Source organism: Oncorhynchus mykiss, chromosome 17 (assembly GCF_057628025.1).
Source record: "Oncorhynchus mykiss isolate SJ-2025 chromosome 17, ASM5762802v1, whole genome shotgun sequence".
Classification (NCBI taxonomy): domain Eukaryota; kingdom Metazoa; phylum Chordata; class Actinopteri; order Salmoniformes; family Salmonidae; genus Oncorhynchus; species Oncorhynchus mykiss.
This window is the reverse complement of record NC_143038.1, coordinates 58,391,197-58,411,830: the sequence shown is the minus strand read 5'-3', so window position 1 is coordinate 58,411,830 and position 20,634 is coordinate 58,391,197. Positions and strand designations below refer to the sequence as shown.

At 40.9% G+C, this 20,634-nt stretch overlaps 3 protein-coding genes across 8 annotated transcripts in view; all 3 read right to left on the bottom strand.

Moving 5' to 3' along the window:
- Positions 1-1,060: 1,060 nt before the first annotated feature.
- Positions 1,061-3,758, bottom strand: LOC118940158 (catechol O-methyltransferase B). The gene is given in 6 exon segments (XM_090206100.1): positions 1,061-1,373; positions 1,545-1,676; positions 1,824-2,017; positions 3,141-3,175; positions 3,177-3,283; positions 3,499-3,758. Coding segments are annotated over 6 exon segments (822 nt in total). The 5' UTR covers positions 3,670-3,758; the 3' UTR covers positions 1,061-1,190.
- A 2,977-nt stretch (positions 3,759-6,735) lies between these two features.
- Positions 6,736-13,317, bottom strand: LOC110494575 (SRSF protein kinase 3). Of its 6 annotated transcripts, none has more exons than XM_036950661.2 (15): positions 12,703-13,317; positions 11,514-11,959; positions 11,291-11,399; positions 11,088-11,175; positions 10,562-10,649; positions 10,330-10,436; positions 10,018-10,183; positions 9,718-9,743; positions 9,513-9,569; positions 8,502-8,874; positions 8,101-8,198; positions 7,826-7,933; positions 7,666-7,735; positions 7,484-7,576; positions 6,736-7,304 (listed from the first exon to the last, which is right to left on the bottom strand). In XM_036950661.2, exons 2-15 carry the CDS (start codon positions 11,842-11,844, stop codon positions 7,120-7,122), a joined length of 1,899 nt encoding a protein of 632 aa, XP_036806556.1. In that variant the 5' UTR covers positions 11,845-11,959; positions 12,703-13,317; the 3' UTR covers positions 6,736-7,119. The 6 variants fall into 6 exon arrangements, with proteins under 6 accessions (XP_036806556.1, XP_090062222.1, XP_036806559.1 ...); XM_090206096.1 differs by having other exon boundaries at positions 13,091-13,310; XM_036950664.2 differs by lacking the exon at positions 11,514-11,959 and having other exon boundaries at positions 13,091-13,251.
- A 274-nt stretch (positions 13,318-13,591) lies between these two features.
- ccdc120b (coiled-coil domain containing 120b) overlaps positions 13,592-20,634 on the bottom strand; it is a 28,731-nt gene continuing 21,688 nt past the window's right edge. The window contains exons 9-12 of the mRNA XM_036950667.2: positions 19,858-20,008; positions 17,457-17,558; positions 16,064-17,080; positions 13,592-15,944 (exon numbers count right to left, since the gene is read on the bottom strand). Of these exons, the coding sequence (XP_036806562.2) occupies positions 15,848-15,944; positions 16,064-17,080; positions 17,457-17,558; positions 19,858-20,008 (1,367 nt within the window). The 3' untranslated portion in view covers positions 13,592-15,847. The remainder of the gene's footprint in view (positions 15,945-16,063; positions 17,081-17,456; positions 17,559-19,857; positions 20,009-20,634) is intronic.

Below are 20,634 nucleotides of genomic sequence, written 5' to 3'. Positions count from 1 at the left end.
CGTTGGCTTTCGAGGCTTCCGTGTATAGCATCATGTCTAAATCAGTAGAAAAAGTAGAAAAAGCACATTACGCCACTGAGATTCAACAAATCACTGCCAAATCCCTTAAAAGCTCTCCCCCTCTCGCTCTCTGTTTCTCTCTGTCACTCCCCCTCTCTCTGTTGACCCCCCTCCCTCTCTCTCTCCCGAACCCTCTTCTCTCTCAGTGCACTAATGGCCACAGATTGGGATTATCATGCGGGCGTCTGTGAAGAAATCCCTAGGTGGACTAGCCTATATATTTTTATGCAGCATGTTCTATATGTAGTCCCTCCCCCATTTATGATGGAACACCGTCACTCCGTCACTTTGCAGGGGAGATTAGAAAGGCATTGATTTGATTCATACATTCTCATACACACCTGTTAATTCACATGTCGAAATATCATGTAAGGGACATATTCTATCAACTGAAACAATACTGTGATTCACAATCAGGTACATCTGGTGCATTTGTTTCTCTACTGTATAGATGTGATCATTTTCTATAGCATCTCCAGGATAAGTCACATTAATCAGTACTGTTAATATCCGACTTAATACCTTAGTGATCTGTTTAATGCCCATTGGATTTTATCAAATCAAAGATTTAAATCTATAAAATTAGTTTAAAGCAGTGCAACATAGACCTTTCTCACAGAACCTTAAATAACTCAATGTAGATCTGATACAGTGTCAAAACAAAATATGAATAATTATTTTAAGTTGCTAGATATGGTGTAAGACTTTAGACCATTTTCTGTCTACCTACATCGGAAAGAAGGCTATAAATGCTATGAAGTTAGGACGGGACCACTGCATGCTGCTTTTCAGTTCTGATTGAATATCTAAAAAGGCACACCACTGCCACCTAGTGTATTAAATCCATTTTTGAAAAAGACATCACACTACTGTAATTCTGTAGCTATAAAACTGATGGTATTTTCATCATTTGCATAGCAAGACAGCATTGTGACAATGTCAAAACACAAGTAGAAATAGTTTTTCAAAGACATATTTGCTTACTCTAGATAACATCAGTTCTACAGATAAAGAAATGCTTAGCACAGTAAGTTACAGCATGTCATAAGGCGGCACTTTGAATTGAAACTAACCCAAAATGTTTTATCAAGAGAGAGTTAGTGTTTTAAAGCAAGAGGCTCACTGTTTGGCTAGTACCCTAAGAACACAGACTTCTCCAGGACGCTCTCTGCTTTAGTGTACTCCAGGTGTGATCTGTAGTAGTGGCTGTTGTATTGAGAGCTGTTGCAGACGTACTACAGATAGTCAGGGGTTCCTGGACAGATGACATTGTCTGCCAGCATCACTGTGCCTTTCTGTATGAGACCACACTCCTAGAGAGAGAGGAGGATAGAGTTGGGGGAATGGGAGAAAGAGAAGGAGAAAGAGAGAGAATAATTACATTTGTTTTGTGTTTTGATTGATCATATCAATCAATGTAAGAGTGTAAGACTATCAATGATTCCCTATAATCACAGGACGGTCAAATTAGTTATCTTACATACCTCCAGAAGTTTTGTGTCAGGAAGGTAGCGATCTTTCCAGTGGTCCAGGAAAACTAAGTCAAACGCCTGGGCCCCGAAATGCTCCTTCAATCGAGGGATCCAAGTTCCTGAGGCTCCCTCCACTTGCTGCACCTGGACAACAGTAATGAGATCTCATCTAAGCTTCTGAGCTACAACTGACCTGTATGTTGTAACATCTACAACCCACCCAAATTTACAGGAATGTACATCCTGTTCATCATCATGTCATTATGTTAATCCATCCCAATCTCCTTTTACCTTCTCCTCCAGTCCTGACCATCTGATGACTTGACGAGCAGTGTCAGAATAATCTGGGTTGAACTCCAAGATAATGACACTGACGCCAGGGGGTAATAGGCGAGCTATTCACACTGTTGCGTACCCACAGTAAGTGCCTAACTCCAAGACAGTAACTGGACTCACTTCATTGACCACAGAGTCCGGAATGGAGCCTGGAATGAACACATACAGTGTATAGACACACACACACACACACACACACAAAGATGTGGCCTGAGTCAAGACCTTTGCCTCTGGAACACATACAGTAAATACTGCTGCAGCCTACTGCTCTTCTAGCACTATATCTCTATCCAATAATCATACGAGACTGAAATAAATATATACATTCCCCTCCAAAATGATTAGCACCCTTGATGAAGATAAGCAAAACAGACTGTATATAATAAAACAAATGCATATGTATTGTTATATACTACTACAATTGCTCAAGAAAAATATTTGTTTAACAAGTTTAAAAAATAATAATAACAAAATGTTTGTCTCATCTCACCAAACCACCCAGTTCCAAATTGTTACATTTGCTAGTTGAGCTCAATGAAAGCCTTTTTTATGGCAACCCTTCCAACTAGCCAATTGGCCTAAAAGTGGCGTGTAACTGTTGAATTGTTGACTTGGTCACCCCAAGATGCAACCAAATTCTGTAATTCTCCAACTGTGGCTCTTGGACTTTTCTTTGTCTCCTGAACCATCTTTCTCAGATACACATGAGTCCTATTCCAGGCAAGTTTACCACTGTTCCAGTGGTTTTAAACGTCTCAATTGTTGTCCTAATAGTGCTAAAAGGTATATTTGGTTTTTAAGTCATTTTTTTTGTACACATTGCCTGATTTATGAAAGTCAACAACCATTTTTCTCTTTTCATTTGTGAGTTCTTTACATTTCCCCATTGTGATTTTACATGCATGTTACCTCATTTTGATACCCCATTGAAACAAGAAACCATGGAAGGTCACAATACAGTTCCTTAACTGATATTAACTTTAAGAAATTATAATGTTAATGCAGATTTGATTTTGTTTGATTTTATTTATAATAATAATCTTTATGGGTGCCATTTTTTTAAACTTTTAAACAAAATCTCTTTCTCTGAGCAATTGTATTAGTATAAAATAATATAGATATATTTTATACAGACTTTTATGTTCATCTTTATAAAGGATGGCAATCATTTTGGAGGTGACTGTAGATATAAAGAAGATTAAGTATGAAAAGAACTTTGCATTCAGCTAGTTATCGATAACCCATTAAAATAACATTTAATCCATACAGCACCTTTCTCCTCGCCCATATTCATGGCCCATTCTCTGTTTGCAGAAGTGGTCGATGGCTGTGATCACACTCTGGGGGTCTACCACAGCGGCTTTCCTCTGCACTGCCTTCAGAAGATGGTAGATATTTCAGAGGGGAAATGACAGCTGGTATTGTACATACGATGAGGCATACATTACGTTACACGATTAGGCCTAGATTAAAGGGAAGACATACACACTGTCATTTCACTCTGAAACTCTGGAAGGGAAATACTGTCATGTAACCTTTCATGACAGGTCTGGGAGAATCACAATACCAACATACTAAAGCATTTTCTTTAAACCAAAGACTGGACTGTAAATCTGTTTAGAGAGCTCACCTGAGGACGTGATGTCAGGGTCAAAGTGTCAAGAGCACGCTCCACGATGACATCATGCCACAGTAGTGCCAGTCTTCCATGATACTGCATAGCTGTGGGGATCACCTAGCGGTAGAGAGCAAAGATGAAAGCTGCTCCGTCGATCTAACCAGAAAGAAGGCTCAGCCACATGCTAGGACACACAAGATGAATTAACTGTAATATAAAATATTTTGTGTTTAGTTGCTGCTGATATTTGTCCTAAGTCTTTTTTGCATATGCCAACTCCCCCTGAAACACCCTTGGAGAATTTATGATAAACACATAAGTCCATAGAAACACTGTACCTATTTAAAAATATTTTGCAATACAGTATGTCCACAAGAAATCTGCATGACCATAGCGAAATGAATAGCTCCTTTAGTACTAGGCTAATGAAAAGGGTGTCTACTATGTAGCAGATGACACTCAAACATATCCTCCTGCGTTATTATTTAACCCCTGTTGTCATATCCACTCATTACTCTCCAGCAGAGAGCAATTTATATTAATATTATAAACAAATACATTAATGTGTCCAGGTGGATTTCCATTATGGCAGCCCCCGGCACCTCTCTGATTCAGAGGGGTTGGGTTACATGCGGAAGACACATTTCAGTTGAGTGCATTCAGTTGTACAACTGACTAGGTATCCCACTTTCCTTTCCAGTTAAGTGTTACAAATAATACTAACTAATCCCACTGGACTATGACAAAATAACAACAAATATATAAAGTGTCTATGCATTAAGAAAAGACAGTCAACAATATAGCGCTCATATTGAAAAGCCAAACCACCTCTGAAACATGGTGGTTGAGTTGAAGAAAAATGCAAAAAGGACAAGAACTCAGCCTTAAGCCAAAACACAGAAAAAAGGGAATTTCGGTTTTCTGTGAAAACAGAAAAGAGCACGGGAGGGACTCTTAAACCTTTAATAGAAACTGTAACTCATGTCTGAAAGACCAGGAGAGGCTGAGCTGAGGTTATGCCTATTAAGTTGGGCTTTGAGTTGCATAGCAACGGGCAGAACAGGGCAAGAGCTGTGAAACAAAAGCCACGGCACTGGGGTTGTTAGCATCTTTACTTTGGCTTTCTTACACATGTACTGTATCTACATACATAAAAGCCTCTGGAAATGAATAAGGCATGGTTTGCTCAGTCAGGCGCTTTGATAGTGTCTTCATTTGATAGCAAATATACTTTGAGTTGTTTGATGAAGCAGATTAACTGTACCATATTCCAGTGGGCATTACACCCCAGTGAATCAAGGTGTTTGGTGACTAAACTGAAAATCTATATAAAAGAAAATATTAAAATCAGATTATACTAAATGATTATAAATTGCAATGTACAAAGAGCGACAACTCTGAAGATCATTCCAGGGTGAGGTGAAGAGAAAAACACATGCCACACATATTTAGCTTCAATAACCTCTGATGTAATTATGGCATCTGAAAAGTTCCATTCAAATCTACACAATTCAACAAGTAAAAAATGTTAAAATGCTCTACAATATCTGTAAGGGCGTTCGTCTGTAGGAGGAAGAGAAGCGGACCAAAGCGCAGCGTGGTGGTTATTCATGTTTTAATAAATCACTACACATGAACAAACTAACAAAAACAAGAAATGTGAAAACGCAAAACAGTCCTATCCTGTGACAACAAACACAGTGACAGGAACAATCACCCACAAACACACAGTGAAACCCAGGCTACCTAAGTATGATTCTCAATCAGAGACAACTAATGACACCTGCCTCTGATTGAGAACCATACTAGGCCGAAAACATAGAAATGCCCCAAAACATAGAAAAACAAACATAGACTGCCCACCCAACTCACGCCCTGACCATACTAAATAAATACAAAACAACAGAAATAGAGGTCAGAACGTGACAATATCACAAGATGTTAAAAAAGAGAAGACAATTCACTGCACTGTTAACATAAAAACACAGTTGCAACCAACAATGCAAGCATGCACAAGGTAGTAGCTATTTAGTTTACTACTTTACGATGCAAAGACAGATCAAATACATGCAAACGCCATAACATTACACGGATCTCACTTCCATCTGAAGCTCGTCTGTCTCCAATCAGGGTGGTGATATTCTTCCTTCTTGATGCTGCCTCTCACCATAAAACTGTTTCACACCTGCAGTTTGTGCAGTTTGTGTCTCACACATGAGCGCACACTCACATTTTCATGAGACTAACCCCTCCCTAAGCGTCAATCTGCAGTTCCTACATCCATTTTTAGACTTTTAAATGAATGATGTATACCCATTAATTTTTTGAAGAATATAACTTATTGATGCATCATGAGCTGTCGTTCCCCATCAGAACAAACTATATATGCTTGTTTTACTCCTTTGTTTGTAAACAATGTAAATTGGAACAAACACTGTATAGCCTTAAAACATGGATTAGGTAAACAGCTGAGGGAGGGGGCTGGAGAAATGTAACCACTCAAACTCATTGAGAGCTTTAGATACAAGGACTGACCATTGGTGGCTGGGTGGCCGCTTTGTTATTGTTTGAACTGCAGATTGCCACTTTAATGTGAACTGAGAGGAATGTGTGGCTGTGGAGATCTCACTAAAGCACACTTTCAGTCATCAACACATACTCACAGCACACTCACACAGAAAGAAGGGACGGCACAGAAGGAAGCAGTGAAAACAGGGGAGGTATGGCTTACCCTGCATGGACTGGGTGACCGGGCTACAGTGTTGAGCCCTACTCAACAGTATCCTAATCCCCTTTGAAGCCACTGCTTCTTCGTCATTCCATTAGGTCTTATGCACAGGAGGTTGGTGGTACCTTAATTGGGGAGGACGGGCTTGTGGTAATGGCTGGAGTGGAATTGGTGGAATGATATCAAATACATCAAATAATGGATGCCATTCCATTTGCTGCATTCCAGCCATTATTATGAGCATTCCTCCCTCAGCAGCCTCCACTGGTCTTATGACAGGATTCAGGTGAATCACATAGGCTGCGTACATTTTCCACTAATTCGTCTTTTGACCAATCACCAATTAGTGAAAAGAAAATCAGAATTGGGGTGCTTGTCTAAATGCAGCCATAGAGTATTCTGAATTCATACATGAATTGGCTAAATTAACACAATGTCTAACCCTATATTTCTATTAATTCTGTCAAAATATTTTTTATCTTATTATTCAGAGAAAAGCGATAGATAATGAAAGCCTTGTATAAACAAATAACATTTATTCAATGAAACTCAAAAACAAAAATAGAGCTTTCCCAGCAGGGGCAGACTGGCCATCTGGCATATCTCTCCAAATCAAAAGTTATTTTCTTTACATCAAAGGTGTTAAATAATCAGACAAAATATATTGATAGTTGACTGCTCTCCCTGAGCAAACAGAAAAATAACATTGCAGAAGATCAGCTGAAAAAATAACACTTGCTGAATATCAGCCATTACCCACTATTCAAACATCATATTAAGTCACTTGTCCCAGCCTGTTTGACGCTGTGTCACCTGTGTAACCTCTGTCATCGGTGAGACTGCTCTGTATCCATGAGGAGAACCAGATCGGGTTCAGACACTGGGCAGCGGTGGTGGCTTTGTGTCTATAAGGAGATCCAGGGGTGTTTCAGACACTGGGCAGCGGTGGCTCTCTTCTCTGGGAGGGGCTCCAGCATGGTGAGGAGGAAAGCACTGAACTGGACTGCCTGTTCCCGCGGCCACTCATACTTATCCAGAAGGATCTCACACAAACTCCACGGTTTCAGCCTTGAGATGCGCCGCAGATGCCCTGTGAGCAAACAAGGGAAAGAGTGTTACATGATTACACTAGGGATTGACTGAACAGGATATGTAAACCAAATTTGATATTGTGGGTGAAACTAAAATAAAGGTACATTTTCACCAAAATATGAATCATATGCTAAAGGAAACCACTATGGTGGATACAACAATTGTGAATAGATATACCATTGTGATTGAAATATCGCTTGGAGTTTCTCCCTGAGAGGGCAAACTGGGATGGAAGGGGTCCCAGCAACTCAATTATGTGAGCAATGTGATCTGATGGGAGACATTAAAGCATTTTTTTAAAGAGCAAGGACAATCACCAGGAAAAACACAGGACAGAGAGGAGAAAGGATAAGGCTTACCTTCCTCTCGTGAGAAGTTGTCCCCTGAATGGGGTTCAAACAGATACTCCCCGGTAGCCAGCTCAAACGCCTTTATGGAAATGTAAGACTTCTCAATAAAATATATTTAGGACAGCTAAACATTAACATAAGGGTGGATGTGGTGCTCCTGGGTTCTCACCATGCAGGCTATGCTCCAGATGTCTGCAGGAGTGCCATAGTCAGACCCAATCAGGACCTCAACAGAGCGGTACTGGCAGGTCTGGATGTCTTCTGTGAAATGTTTGTACTGGAGGAGAGCAGAGATGAAGACTTAGCACTCCATACCATGAGCAATTAGTTGATAATAAGCCGTATCATTTCAATGTAATGTATTTTGTCTTCTAAGACAGTGTATTTATTAATACATATATATTCATTCAAATACATAATGTCTGTAGACAGATAGTAACTCACCACCCAGCAGGCGTTTCCCAGATCTGCAATCTTGATGCTGATTTTATCAGCATTCTGTGGCTTCAGAAGATTCACCAACAGATCTGATTCACTTAACCCTGAAACAAAATATAAAGCAGATACCTCAGATAGATATTACTGAATAATTCTACACCTGTCCACAACAATAACGGATGTGCTGTGAGTGCTCTGGTGTAAAATGGTTGCTTTGTACGAGGTATTACAACACGCAATTTCAATCATGTAAATTAACTTAATCATCAGCATATGCATGACATAGTATATTGCAAATCATAAAAGTTAATTTGAAAGACTAGTGGACAGGTATTCTGACATGTATACTACACGGTAATATGCTATTACAATATACTCTAAACTGCTGGCTCCAGAGCAAGACTGACCATGTGATGGTGATGAGGGCAGGTTGTCTCTCTGGGTAGAATGATGTAACACTATAGATTGTCTAGAACAGTGAGACATTGTAGTCAATGATGGTGCATCTTCCATCGGTGACGAGGCCGACTCCTTGCTGTCAGAGCCCATTGCTTCTTCATGCAGCAGGGTCCGTCTCCAAGTAGTATGCACAGGACCTGAAGGCTTAGGGGACGAGGTGGAATTAGGGATGCTACAGGGAGTGGTGATATTAGAGAATGACACATGAGGTTTCTCCCTCTTCTGACGGCCAACTAAAGTGTCCTCGCCCTTCTGCGGCTGTAGTTGTTTCTTCTCCTTCCTCGACAACCTGGCCATCGGGATCCTGGAGACCTTCCCAGTCTATGAGCACAGTCACAGTAGTTTGATGGGAAACTTAAAATGGGATTCACATCTCTCATGTTGCAGCATACAAGTGTTCAAATATATTTTTAAAACAATCTCTGCAAATATGGTACATTTTCTTAAATATCAGAACTGCATATCCCCTTTTCATGCAGTGCATGCTAATTATTGATGAGTTTATCAAGGTGAACAATTTCACTACAAATGCAAAGGTGTAGTTATGAATACTGATTGAATACATAAAGACTGATTACAAACAGACAATTTTAGAATACATAAATACTGAATACAAACAGCAATTTGTAGATAGTACATCTTCACTCAGAAATGCTGTTATTGTGCAGGTTATACACATTTTAAATAACACCCACCCACACACACACACACACACACACACACACACACACACACACACACACACACACACACACACACACACACACACACACACACACACAACTGCTTTCATGGTTGAATGAGTAGCAAACCTGAAACAATACCGTAACTATTGACAACAGCCAAAACAAATGATATAACATAGCACATTTCCAGATCAAAGCTTTTCTCCAAAAGGACCTTCTGAGGGCCAATATGCAGTGAATCAGCACACACTCACAATGCCAAGGCCATCTTACCCAAACCCCAAGAGCCTGGAAAGCCACCGTCAATTTCCCCATCAAGTTTGATACAATCTAATACCCAGGTTATGACAGGAGAGGTAGGAGAGACATAGGTGATAGATGAGGTAATCAAAAGATGAACAGAACATATTTTTTCTGCCTTTGTAGCACTATGATTGCTTTATGCTTTGAGACAATAATAAAGAGTTGATTGTCATACCTGCTTTTCTCTTAGACTGGTGTTTGCTGGCATCAGTAGTAGATGAAGGGCACAAGAGAGCAATAAATCAAATCATAGAGAATAAGAAAAAAACAGACCCATCTATTGAAATCATATTAAACTTGTTAATCATCTCTTCCTAATATTCAGCACTGTTATTGTATCGCCATCTCTCTCTAACAAATCTTTTCCATTTCCCTCCATATAAAAATAAAATAAGTCAAACAGACAGAGCAATGCCACAGGGATATGTACTTAGTGACACGTGTATGCCAACATGGAATTGAGAGCAATACTAACCTGAACAGCTTGTGGGAGCAGAAGACACTGGCAGCTCCCATAGCTTGGTGTCTGCTGCCAGCTCCTGGACGTAAACCTCATCCACTCTCAAAAGGATGTTCTCTGGCTTGATGTCTGTGTGGATAATCTTGCATTTAGTGTGCAAGTAATCTAAGCCCTGAAGAACCTGTGATATGAGACAACAATGGTGATATACTGTGGCTACATGACAGCAGGGAACACACAAAGGAGATCATCAGTTCACAAAAGCTGCTCTGGCTGATAAAATGCTAGAGAGAGAATTTGGAGATCACAGGGGAAAAGACACAGCACCTGTCTAAGGATGCTCTTAACGCAGGGCAGGGGAAGGCCAGTGTAGTTGGATTTGATGATCCACTTCAGCAGCTGGTGACCCAGAACTTCAAGAACCATGCATACATCTGACACATAGCTGAATCAAGGAGAAACCATTTACATTAAATGTGCAAGTTAACATATGACACATGTTGTATGATAAAGATATTATGAGTAAAAGGATAACGTGTAGGTGGCTTTTAAAGGATACGCTCCCCATTGACTCCAGAGACTTTGAAGTCATCAATAAGCTGCACAACAGTTTCACGTTTAGGGTCAGATGGATCACTGTCCCTTACCTAAAAACAACATATTACAGGACATAACTGGAGAGTAAACATATTCATTTTTATTATCACCATTGTGCAACTAATAAAATTATATAGTTCCTACTAAACCTGGTTCTGGTTGATGAACAAGCAAGTAATTACACTGATTAGGCCACAGGTTAACATTTATTGTCATGAATCTTGCCCTGAAGGCAGAACTGAGCGATTTCTGCAAGATGGGCCAGCTGCAATGTCACAATTGGCTATATCATAAAAATGTAATTATGACAACAAAATGTATTCATTTAAGGTTAAGGATAAAATGATAAGTTTAAGTTCAAAATCTGATTGGATGACTTTGTGGTTATGCCAGCTAGTGACCACTCTGTAGAGCTGCCTCCTAGGCAACCTGTGATTAGGCATACACAGCAGAGAATAAAATGTTGAACATGGGCATATAATACTGACACATTTCAGAAGCTTGATCTCATCCAAAGCGGTCTCTGTGAAGGTTGGAGCACTCTTTACCAACTTCAGAGCCACGAAACGCCTCTTCCTGCACATACAAATAAACATTGTGAATCACTTGCTTCAGCTGTCATAATCACAATATGAAACCGAAGGTAAATCAATAACAAAAACAATGTTATCAGTATAACTATTATAATTACTCCATGTCCCAGCCTAGCCACACAGTAGAGAAGTGGCCCCATCCCAGCTTCTTCACCACCTGGTAACGGTCAATGAATATCTCTCCAATTTCCACCGGGTAGTACCCACCTACAATAAACAGTGAAACCTCTTTCCGATCAACAATAAACTGTATACAACAACTCCTTCTACCACACATGATTGTATTGTTGTTTGGTTATATTTGGCACACTGGTGAAGTACCTATGCAGTAATCAGATGGATTCTCCTGTTCCTCATCATCTGATCCCAAAATCTCAAGTGAAGGGGGATATGAATTTAAAGGGGCTGGGCTGGCAGCAGTGGGTAGTTTGATGGCAAAGGGTGGTTTGGGGGTAGGGGCAACTAGTGGTTTAGGGGTAAGGGATTTGGAGGTAAAATGTGATTTGGGGATAAGAGAGGGTTTAGGGGTAAGCGGTGGGTTGGGGGCAGTGGATGAACCGAGGGTAAGGGTTGGGTTGGGGTTAACAGCAGGTAAACTGAGGGAAAGGGCTGATATTGCAGCAGCATATCTAGATGAAGGTTCATTGGACATTGTGACAAGGGACACACAATAGAACAGGGAGCCGATGCCTTCTAGCCTAGACAGCACAGGTCATGCAAGGGCAGGATTGAAGAAAATGGAGATGAAGATGGTACACGCAGAAGGCCTACGGCAAAAAGAAAAACAGACAAACTGTTCACTAAACTTTCACTGTTCACACTATTATGAATTGACCTAATAGGCATTCATACATATGATATGTGAGGTTAATTCAGACGACACAACATGGCCAATACACTGAGTAAGCCTATTCAAATTCTACATTTAGTAAATCTTATAGTTCTAGAGCCTGGCTGCAATGACATTTGAAAGGGCCCAGTGAATGTGCAAGAGTCCATTTATTTTTAGCTGGGTTTAGATGAATGGCATGTCAACGTAAATAGCTCTTCAAAGCTGGCCTGTAACTTTATTGACTGAGTGCATGCTGTCTATGAGTCTTTATTTTAAACCTGTGACAATTACAGCTATTGATACGACCATCTCAGTCAAGTCATTGAGGTGTCAAAGAGATGAAAAAGTCAATCCTTTGACCAATTCAGAACTGCCAAGTCCAACAAACCTAGCTATGTCCTCTAAAGAAAAAGCTTTGTAACAGATATGATTCAAATTTTTATAACAGATTTGTACAACTAACTAGCTAGCTAATGCAACGCGTAAATTAGCCTGAGTCTGTTCTCCACAAAAGTTGTTTAGCTAACGTTATTTGTTACAGATTGTCATTGCTTTGAAGCAACCGACTTCAAATTCGTACGTTGCTACAATGTGACACATTAAGTAACAATTGCTTAAAAACTTTATTACACCCTGTAACTGTGAAAAAAAACGTTGTAATATTTACCAAATACTTACATATAATAATGAAAAACAGAGTCCTCCGATTTAACCAGTAAACTGAAGGACCGTTCCTTCTTCGTCAACGTTTGCTCTTATTATGCGTCGCGAACGAACGGCTCTTTTGAAAATATATTTTTGGTTAAGATTGGGAACCGAATCGTATCAGTGAAATACTCGTTAATTTGGCTCCTTGATTAGCATACTGCAGCTACTGCTTTTTGAGCTCAAACATTTTTCTACGGTTACGTTACAAAATAATTACCTAAAGAATTTGAATCCTCACTACAGAAACAATAAATAGTGGGGAGAGCGCATGAATCTGGTCCACGCAAAAACGAATCATTTGGCCAGGTAAAAATATATTTGAACGCGCATTTCACAATCTGAGATAATGGTATCTTACCTTTTGAGCTTTACATTGTAGATTTGCGATTTTTCATGGTTCTAGTTCAAGTTTTAAGCATTTTGAACAAAGACCCGTTTGGGAGCCAAATTAGCCGGCTTTTTTTACGTGAACGGAGCCAAATGGGCCAGCCGGCTCACCGAAAAGACTCGGAATGCCCATCACTAGCTGGCTCCGCGTGCGTGCGTGCCTGCCCATAAGCACAGCACACGTTCTGAAAATGACATGAGCTTTGCCAGTGTTTGATTGGGCAGTACATGCTGTGTGGCTGGCAGCACCATAAGCTACACTAGCAAGCTATTTAAACATGTTTTAAATATGTCAAATTGTGCCAAATTCTTCAAACAAAGCCAAAGTCATTAGAATTAGGCAAATAAGGATAACCGATGAAATGTCCTATGACCTATGGTGTATATACTTTATTTGAGGCAAATCACTCACAGTAATTACTGTAAATACATGAACATCAATATAGTTTTTTTTAATGATTCCAGTCCAAGATTTACCATGATGATACTTTATTTAAAAAATATCAATGAATGTACCCCATCCTCCTCAAACATAAACTGTACAGTATTTCTCACCCCTTTGAAATATGGACATAGGATGAAAAAAATATCAGGAGAAAAACATAGGGATTTCAGTCAATATGTCACAAACAATTCCAGTCAATCAACATAACTCAATCTTCAAAAAGCTACAACTAATACACCTGTAACTGTTAGTTAACACCACACTTTTCTGGCTGGTGCTGAATGGGTTTTATGACAGTTTTATGATGTATTTCACAAATAGATACAAAATGTTATAAGTTCATAAATATACAATATATATTCTGGATAAATTCCCTTAGAGCAAAATGTATATTCATTTATGTTTTACAGACATAAGTACATCACCTGAAAAATACATTTACGACCCCCAATGCACAGCAGTTTGGTCATCAGTTTCAGGTTTAGACTAGCTTGAAGAAATTCACACACAAACTATTGAATGTGAAAACACCAACATTTAAAACCAATATAACATTGCATTAAAGGTACTTGAGATAAAAGGAATAGCTTTACCTGTAAAACATGTCAATAGATGAAGCCATGACATTAATCAGTTAAAATGAAAGATCATTCTTAGCTACTCATATGTTTCTTTCCAGAGGTATTAATTTCCTACCATTCAGGTTGTTAGTGATGCCCTTTTATAACGGTATAATCATGAACTTAAGATACACAAGAACAAACAAGCACATGTCATGGGAAGCTTATAAAAGAGCCGTTCTTGAATTGCGGTGGTATATGGGAATGGCATTAATTACTTTAAATACTTTTACCATTATGATAACATTGTGCCACCAATAGGAGTAGCGTATTACATGATACATTGGAAACGTAATCTCATACTACCACATTTATGAGTCCTGACATAAGGCCTGCTCATGCCAACAGTCCCAACCCCTAGCCCTGTTCTAGTTAGACCCCTTTTCATTTCTCCACATTAAGTTGACATCAGTTTATAAAGGAATTTAGAATCAAATCTAGCTTATTATCATGATACATACAGATCCAAATATGCGGTTTATTGTTGATAATGTTGTTACAATCTTATAAATACATAATATTATACACGACATCACAAAACTTCCAACTTGATGTAGACTTGAACATGGTAACACTTTTCTTATTTGCTCAAAATTCATACGCTGTCAACCATTTTCTGGTTTTAGTGTGTTCTCTCTTGGGGTCAATTTCCCCATCCCACTACTGCAATTGGTTAAGGCTTTTGAAGTTCATAAAGTGCCCTGAAGGAAAACATGCTACACAACTGAATGAATAGAAATTAATAGAAAGTTCATTAAACGACTGTCATAGACCTCTAAAAGTCCTCAGGTTTTTATCTGAACTTGGCTATTATGTCCTTTCACCAGCTGGACTCTTAGGAAATGCAGAAAAAAAGAGCTTGCATGAAACAACAATTTGGCAACAACAGGAATTTCTTTCATTTGTTGATTGAAGACCAAGCTTTGAAAGGATTTGTGTTCGCTTGAAAAACATGAGAAATAGCAAGCACAGTTGAAATGCGTATGTTTGATGGACAGATGAAGAGATAAGACATATATATTAATGTTTACAAACAGGTTAATTTACACGTTCACTGGTGTGTTTAAATACTTTTTAGTTGATATGAGTTCATTATATATTTTTGTAAATCACAAGACACTAAATTACCTCTTTTATATAACTATTCTTTATATCTCAGAAGATACAAAATAGTAATTTAGAATACATATACTTTATTCTGTAAAAAATTATATATTGGGAGATTTGTTAGGTTAAACAACGAGGATGTTTGTTACATGTGGCTTGGGTCTGACCAACGATAGAATACAATACAGTAGCTACAGAATAACAATATATTCTGTGACTCCTGGGACAGCTCCAGTGCAAATCCATTTCTTGCTTTGTGATCTAGGGGTCAAAAGTTGGTGGGCTCATTTTCAACAGAGGGCATTCAGATCGGCTTTACAGTCTTTTTCTGCTGTGGTTGTAATGTTGTTTTTTTTAGCTTGTGAGGTCACCTTATATCAGCTCCTTTTACTGCCCGCCCGCCCGCCCGCCCGCCCGCCCGCCCGCCCGCCTGCCTGCCTGCCTGCCTGCCTGCCTTAGCTTGTGAGGTCACCTTATATCAGCTCCTTTTACTGCCTGCCTGCCTGCCTGCCTGTCTGTATGTGCACGTGTGTGTTTGAATATATATTCAGCTACATCAGACCAAAGTGCCAGGGTCAGCACTGGGCTCCTTTGTTGTCATGTCTTGCATCTGAGGATGAATGGGCTCTTGATAGAGTGAGAACTCCATTGACCTGCCATAGAGAGGGCACAAATCATTACAGTACTCAGCAAACAAACATGATCAAAAGTACTCTAATGCGCACCTGTGTGAATGTTACCAACAATCATTCCTAAGTAGAGAAATACTCACCTTCCATGCAGTGGGTGGCCATGGAAGCTGGCTGACTGAGACATCTGGGACCTATGGAGTGGATCACCTTGTATAGACTGAGCCTGGTGCACAAAAGGGTGGGGGTATGAGAGACGGGAGACCCCTGCATCATGCCCCTTCGATGTAGTGGTAGGGTAGCCGAGGGCGTTCCTCAGATACCAGTCTCTGAGACCCTCCAGCGCCAAGGCTTTATGCAGACTCCTCGTCGAGTCCTCAGGGGTGGGGAGAGAGAACTGGGGAGGCCTGCGATTGAATGATGGGCCGGACAGCTCAGTCTGGAAGGGGTGCAGGTTGGGAATGGAGGAGGTAGTGGAGCTTGGGGTAGGGTGGGGAGACTCATAGGCAGAGAGCAGGATGGCGTCCTGCTGCAGGGGGATGAAGGGTCCACAGGACTTGGTCCGGGTGACTTTGACTCTGCGAGGCTCTGCCTGGGAGCTATGGATCACTCTGGGACTGTAGGAAGGAGTAGCGCTGGGAAGATGCACCTGGGAGTGGGAGAAGCCATTGGCGTGAGGAGGCACTGCAGCAGTGGACGATCGAGGAGAGGAAATGTCCTGCCAGATTCTACCTGTTGATTGGTACAGCTGGTGTTGCACTTGCATCCTCTGTTGCTTTCCCCAGATGTAATCCATTAGGAGCTCGTTGTAACCCCCTCCTTCTGCTGCTTCTACTCTCCCACCCATGGACAGCCGCAGGTTGGCCTGCTCCTGTCTCTCAGGACTGCCCAGGTGGATGTGCCTCAGCTTGCCATCAGTGAGGGCCTCAGAACTTTTGTAAGGCCCTCCTCTGGGGGGCATCCCATTCCTGGGGGCTGGGTCCTCAGGGAGACTGGAGCGGTCAAGCAGGGCCTCAGAACTGTTGCTCCGCCGGGCACGGGAGCTGTAAGGGCAGCCTCTGCGCTCCGAGGAGGAGCCTTCCTGGGCCAGGGGCTCCATATGTGGTACATCCAGGCTGCCAGACCACTGCTTTAGTGAAATCCCACCAGAGTCATCTGATCTGAAAGAGCGATAGAGAGCAATGAGCATTTGATGGGCTTATTGTGATAGTGTGTTTACATTATGACAATAACCTATCTTTACATTTAGATTTTCAAATGATTGAATTTGTCATATCAAAGCTATGAATACAAAAATAAGTTTAAAAAAAGAGCATGAAATAAGTCAATATGACACTAAGCACCTGACTTCTCGCAAAATAAAATCATCTTGGGAGCCTTGACTGGCATCTTGAGAGCCATCACTGGCATGTTCTGTAGCCTAATTACCTGCTGCACTCATTGGTCAGTCGGTCAGCCTCTCTGTCATCATAGTGGGTGAGTAGCAGTGGATGTGCTGCATTAAGCAAAAGCACTGGACCAGAGGAGGAATATTACCTGACATGAACACTGATTGGGGCGGTTCGGGCGAGGAAGGGGGTAGCAGGAACACTTCTGCCTTCAACATTAGATGCACTCCTTGGTAGAGAATGACTAGGGCTAGGGAAAAACATCAAAACATAGCATTAGACACAAAAAGAAGGAGTGCTTTACACATATATACAGTGTCACGGCTCCTCCTCTGCAGTGCAGGGGCGGTTTCTCCTGCAGGCAGAGGAGGGTCATTAGTGATTGGAGTCACCTGGGCTCTAAGTATTTAAACTGTCACTAATCACTTCTCTCTCTCCGCTCCTCCAGGTATGAACCTGTTTTGTTTGTTCTTTTGTAGTTTTGCATAGTTTTCACGCAGTCATTCACACACAGATTCACGCATCCATGCACTTTACATACACCTTACATTATGATACTTCCACACCTCATTCATTTTTCTTAGTTTAAAGTTAATAGTTTTGTTTACAATAAAGAACATTTTTTAATTGGCCTATACCTGTTCGCGTCCCCTCATTTTTGCCACAGGCTATGAGCCGGCCTGTGACAAGTCTTGGCCAAAAGTTTTGAGAATGAGACAAATATAAATTTTCACAAAGTCTGCTGCCTCATTGTCTTTAGATATTTTTGTAAGATGTTACTATGGAATACTGAAGGATAATTACAAGCATTTCTGTCACGCTCTGACCATAGAGAGCTGTTTATTCTCTATGTTGGTTAGGTCGGGGTGTAATTAAGGGTGGGTTATCTAGGGGAATTATATACCTACGTTGGCCTGATTATGGTTCCCAATCAGAGGCAGCTGTTTATCGTTGTCTCTGATTGGGGATCATATTTAGGTAGCCATTTTCCCCATTGTGATTTGTGGGATCTTGACTATGTTTGTGTGTAGTTGCTTTCTGCACTGTATGTAGCGTCACGTTTAGTTTATTCGCTTTATTGTTTTGTGGTTTAAGTTCTCTTCCAAATAAAAGGATGGAAACATACCACGCTGCACCTTGGTCCACTCCTTATAATGATCGTGACAATTTCATAAGTGTCAAAGGCTTTTATTGACAATTACATGAAGTTGATGCAAATAGTCAATATTTGCAGTGTTGACCCAGCTTTTTCAAGACCTCTGCAATCCGCCCTGGTATGCTGTCAATTAACTTCTGGGCCACATCCTGACTGATGGCAGCCCATTCTTGCATAATCAATGCTTGGAGTTTGTCAGAATTAGTGGGTTTTTGTTTGTCCACCCGCCTCTTGAGGATTGACCACAAGTTCTCAATGGGATTAGGGTCTGGGGAGTTTCCTGGCCATGGATCCAAAATATCTATGTTTTGTTCCCCGAGCCACTTAGTTATCACTTTTGCCTTATGGCAAGGTGCTCCATCATGCTGGAAAAGGCATTGTTCGTCACCAAACTGTTCCTGGATGGTTGGGAGAAGTTGCTCTCGGAGGATGTGTTGGTACCATTCTTTATTCATGGCTGTGTTCTTAGACAAAATTATGAGTGAGCCCACACCCTTGGCTGAGAAGCAACCCCACACATGAATGGTCTCAGAATGCTTTACTGTTGGCATGACACAGGACTGATGGTAGCGCTCACCTTGTCTTCTCCGGACAAGCATTTTCCGGATACCCCAAACAATCAGAAAGGGTATTCATCAGAGAAAATGACTTTCAATCCCTGTACCTTTTGCAGAATATCAATCTGTCCCTGATGTTTTTCCTGGAGTGAAGTGGCTTATTTGCTGCCCTTCTTGACACCAGGCCATCCTCCAAGTCTTCGCCTCACTGTGCGTGCAGATGCACTCACAGCTGCCTGCTGCCATTCCTGAACAAGCGCTGTACTGGTGGTGCCCCGATCCCGCAGCTGAATCAACTTTAGGAGACGGTCCGGGCGCTTGCTGGACTTTCTTGGGCGCCCTGAAGCCTTCACATAAATGGTTGATTTAGGTGCAATCTTACTGGCAGCAATATCCTTGCCTGTGAAGCCCTTTTTGTGCAAAGCAGGTAACCATGGTTGACAGAGGAAGAACAATGATTCCAAGCACCACTCTCCTTTTGAAGCTTCCAGTCTGTTATTCGAACTCAAGCAGCATGACAGAGTGATCTCCAGCCTTGTCCTCGTCAACACTCACACCTGTGTTAACGAGAGAATCACTGACATGATGTCAGCTGGTCCTTTTGTGGCAGGGCTGAAATGCAGTGGAAATGTTTTTGGGGGATTCAGTTCATTTGCATGGCAAAGAGGGACTTGCAATTTATCTGATCACTCGTCATAACATTCTGGAGTATATGCAAATTGCCATCATACAAACTGAGGCAGCAGACTTTGTGAAAATGTATATTTGTGTCATTCTCAACTTTTGGCCACGACTGTACACACACACACACACACACACACACACAGTGACATTACCTGATAGAGCTGGTCACAGAGTTACGGCGTGTTCTCATTTCATAGTATATCTCCACTGGGGACAGTTTCCTACAGACCTGGTGGTCTGGGCTGCCCAGACGGGGCTGGGACATGGAGCAGTGGTCTTCTGCAACACTGGGAGAGGACTCCTCTGAGGGAGGGAGAATATGGGGTTTGGTCTTAACTAGAGTCACTAACTCACAATTGACACACAATTACAGTAAACAGGTCATTCTCTTTCATTAACATTATCAGGCAGCAGCTGTGTAACTCAGAATTTGACGATGAGAAATGTGATTCTTCGCCGCTCTCATTTTCACGATCTGTCATCCAGTAACTGATTTATAAACTGTGAATGTGAAGAGCACCAAATAATACAATCTCTCTTCTGTGGCATCACAGAATAATGTAATGATACTAACTCCGCCTAGACATTTTGAGAATATTTTGCACAACTGATATACACCTGAAGTCGGAAGTTTACATACACCACAGCCAAGTACATTTAAACTCAGTTTTTCACAATTCCTGACATTTAATCAGAGTAAAAATTCCCTGTTTTAGGTCAGTTAGGATCACCACTTTATTTTAAGAATGTGAAATGTCAGAATAATAGTAGAGAGAATGATTTATTTCAGCTTTTATTTATTTCTTCACATTCCCAGTGGGTCAGAAGTTTACATACACTCAATTAGTATTTGGTAGCATTGCCTTTAAATTGTTTGACTTTGGTCAAACTTTTTCTGGTAGCCTTCCACAAGCTTCCCACAATAAGTT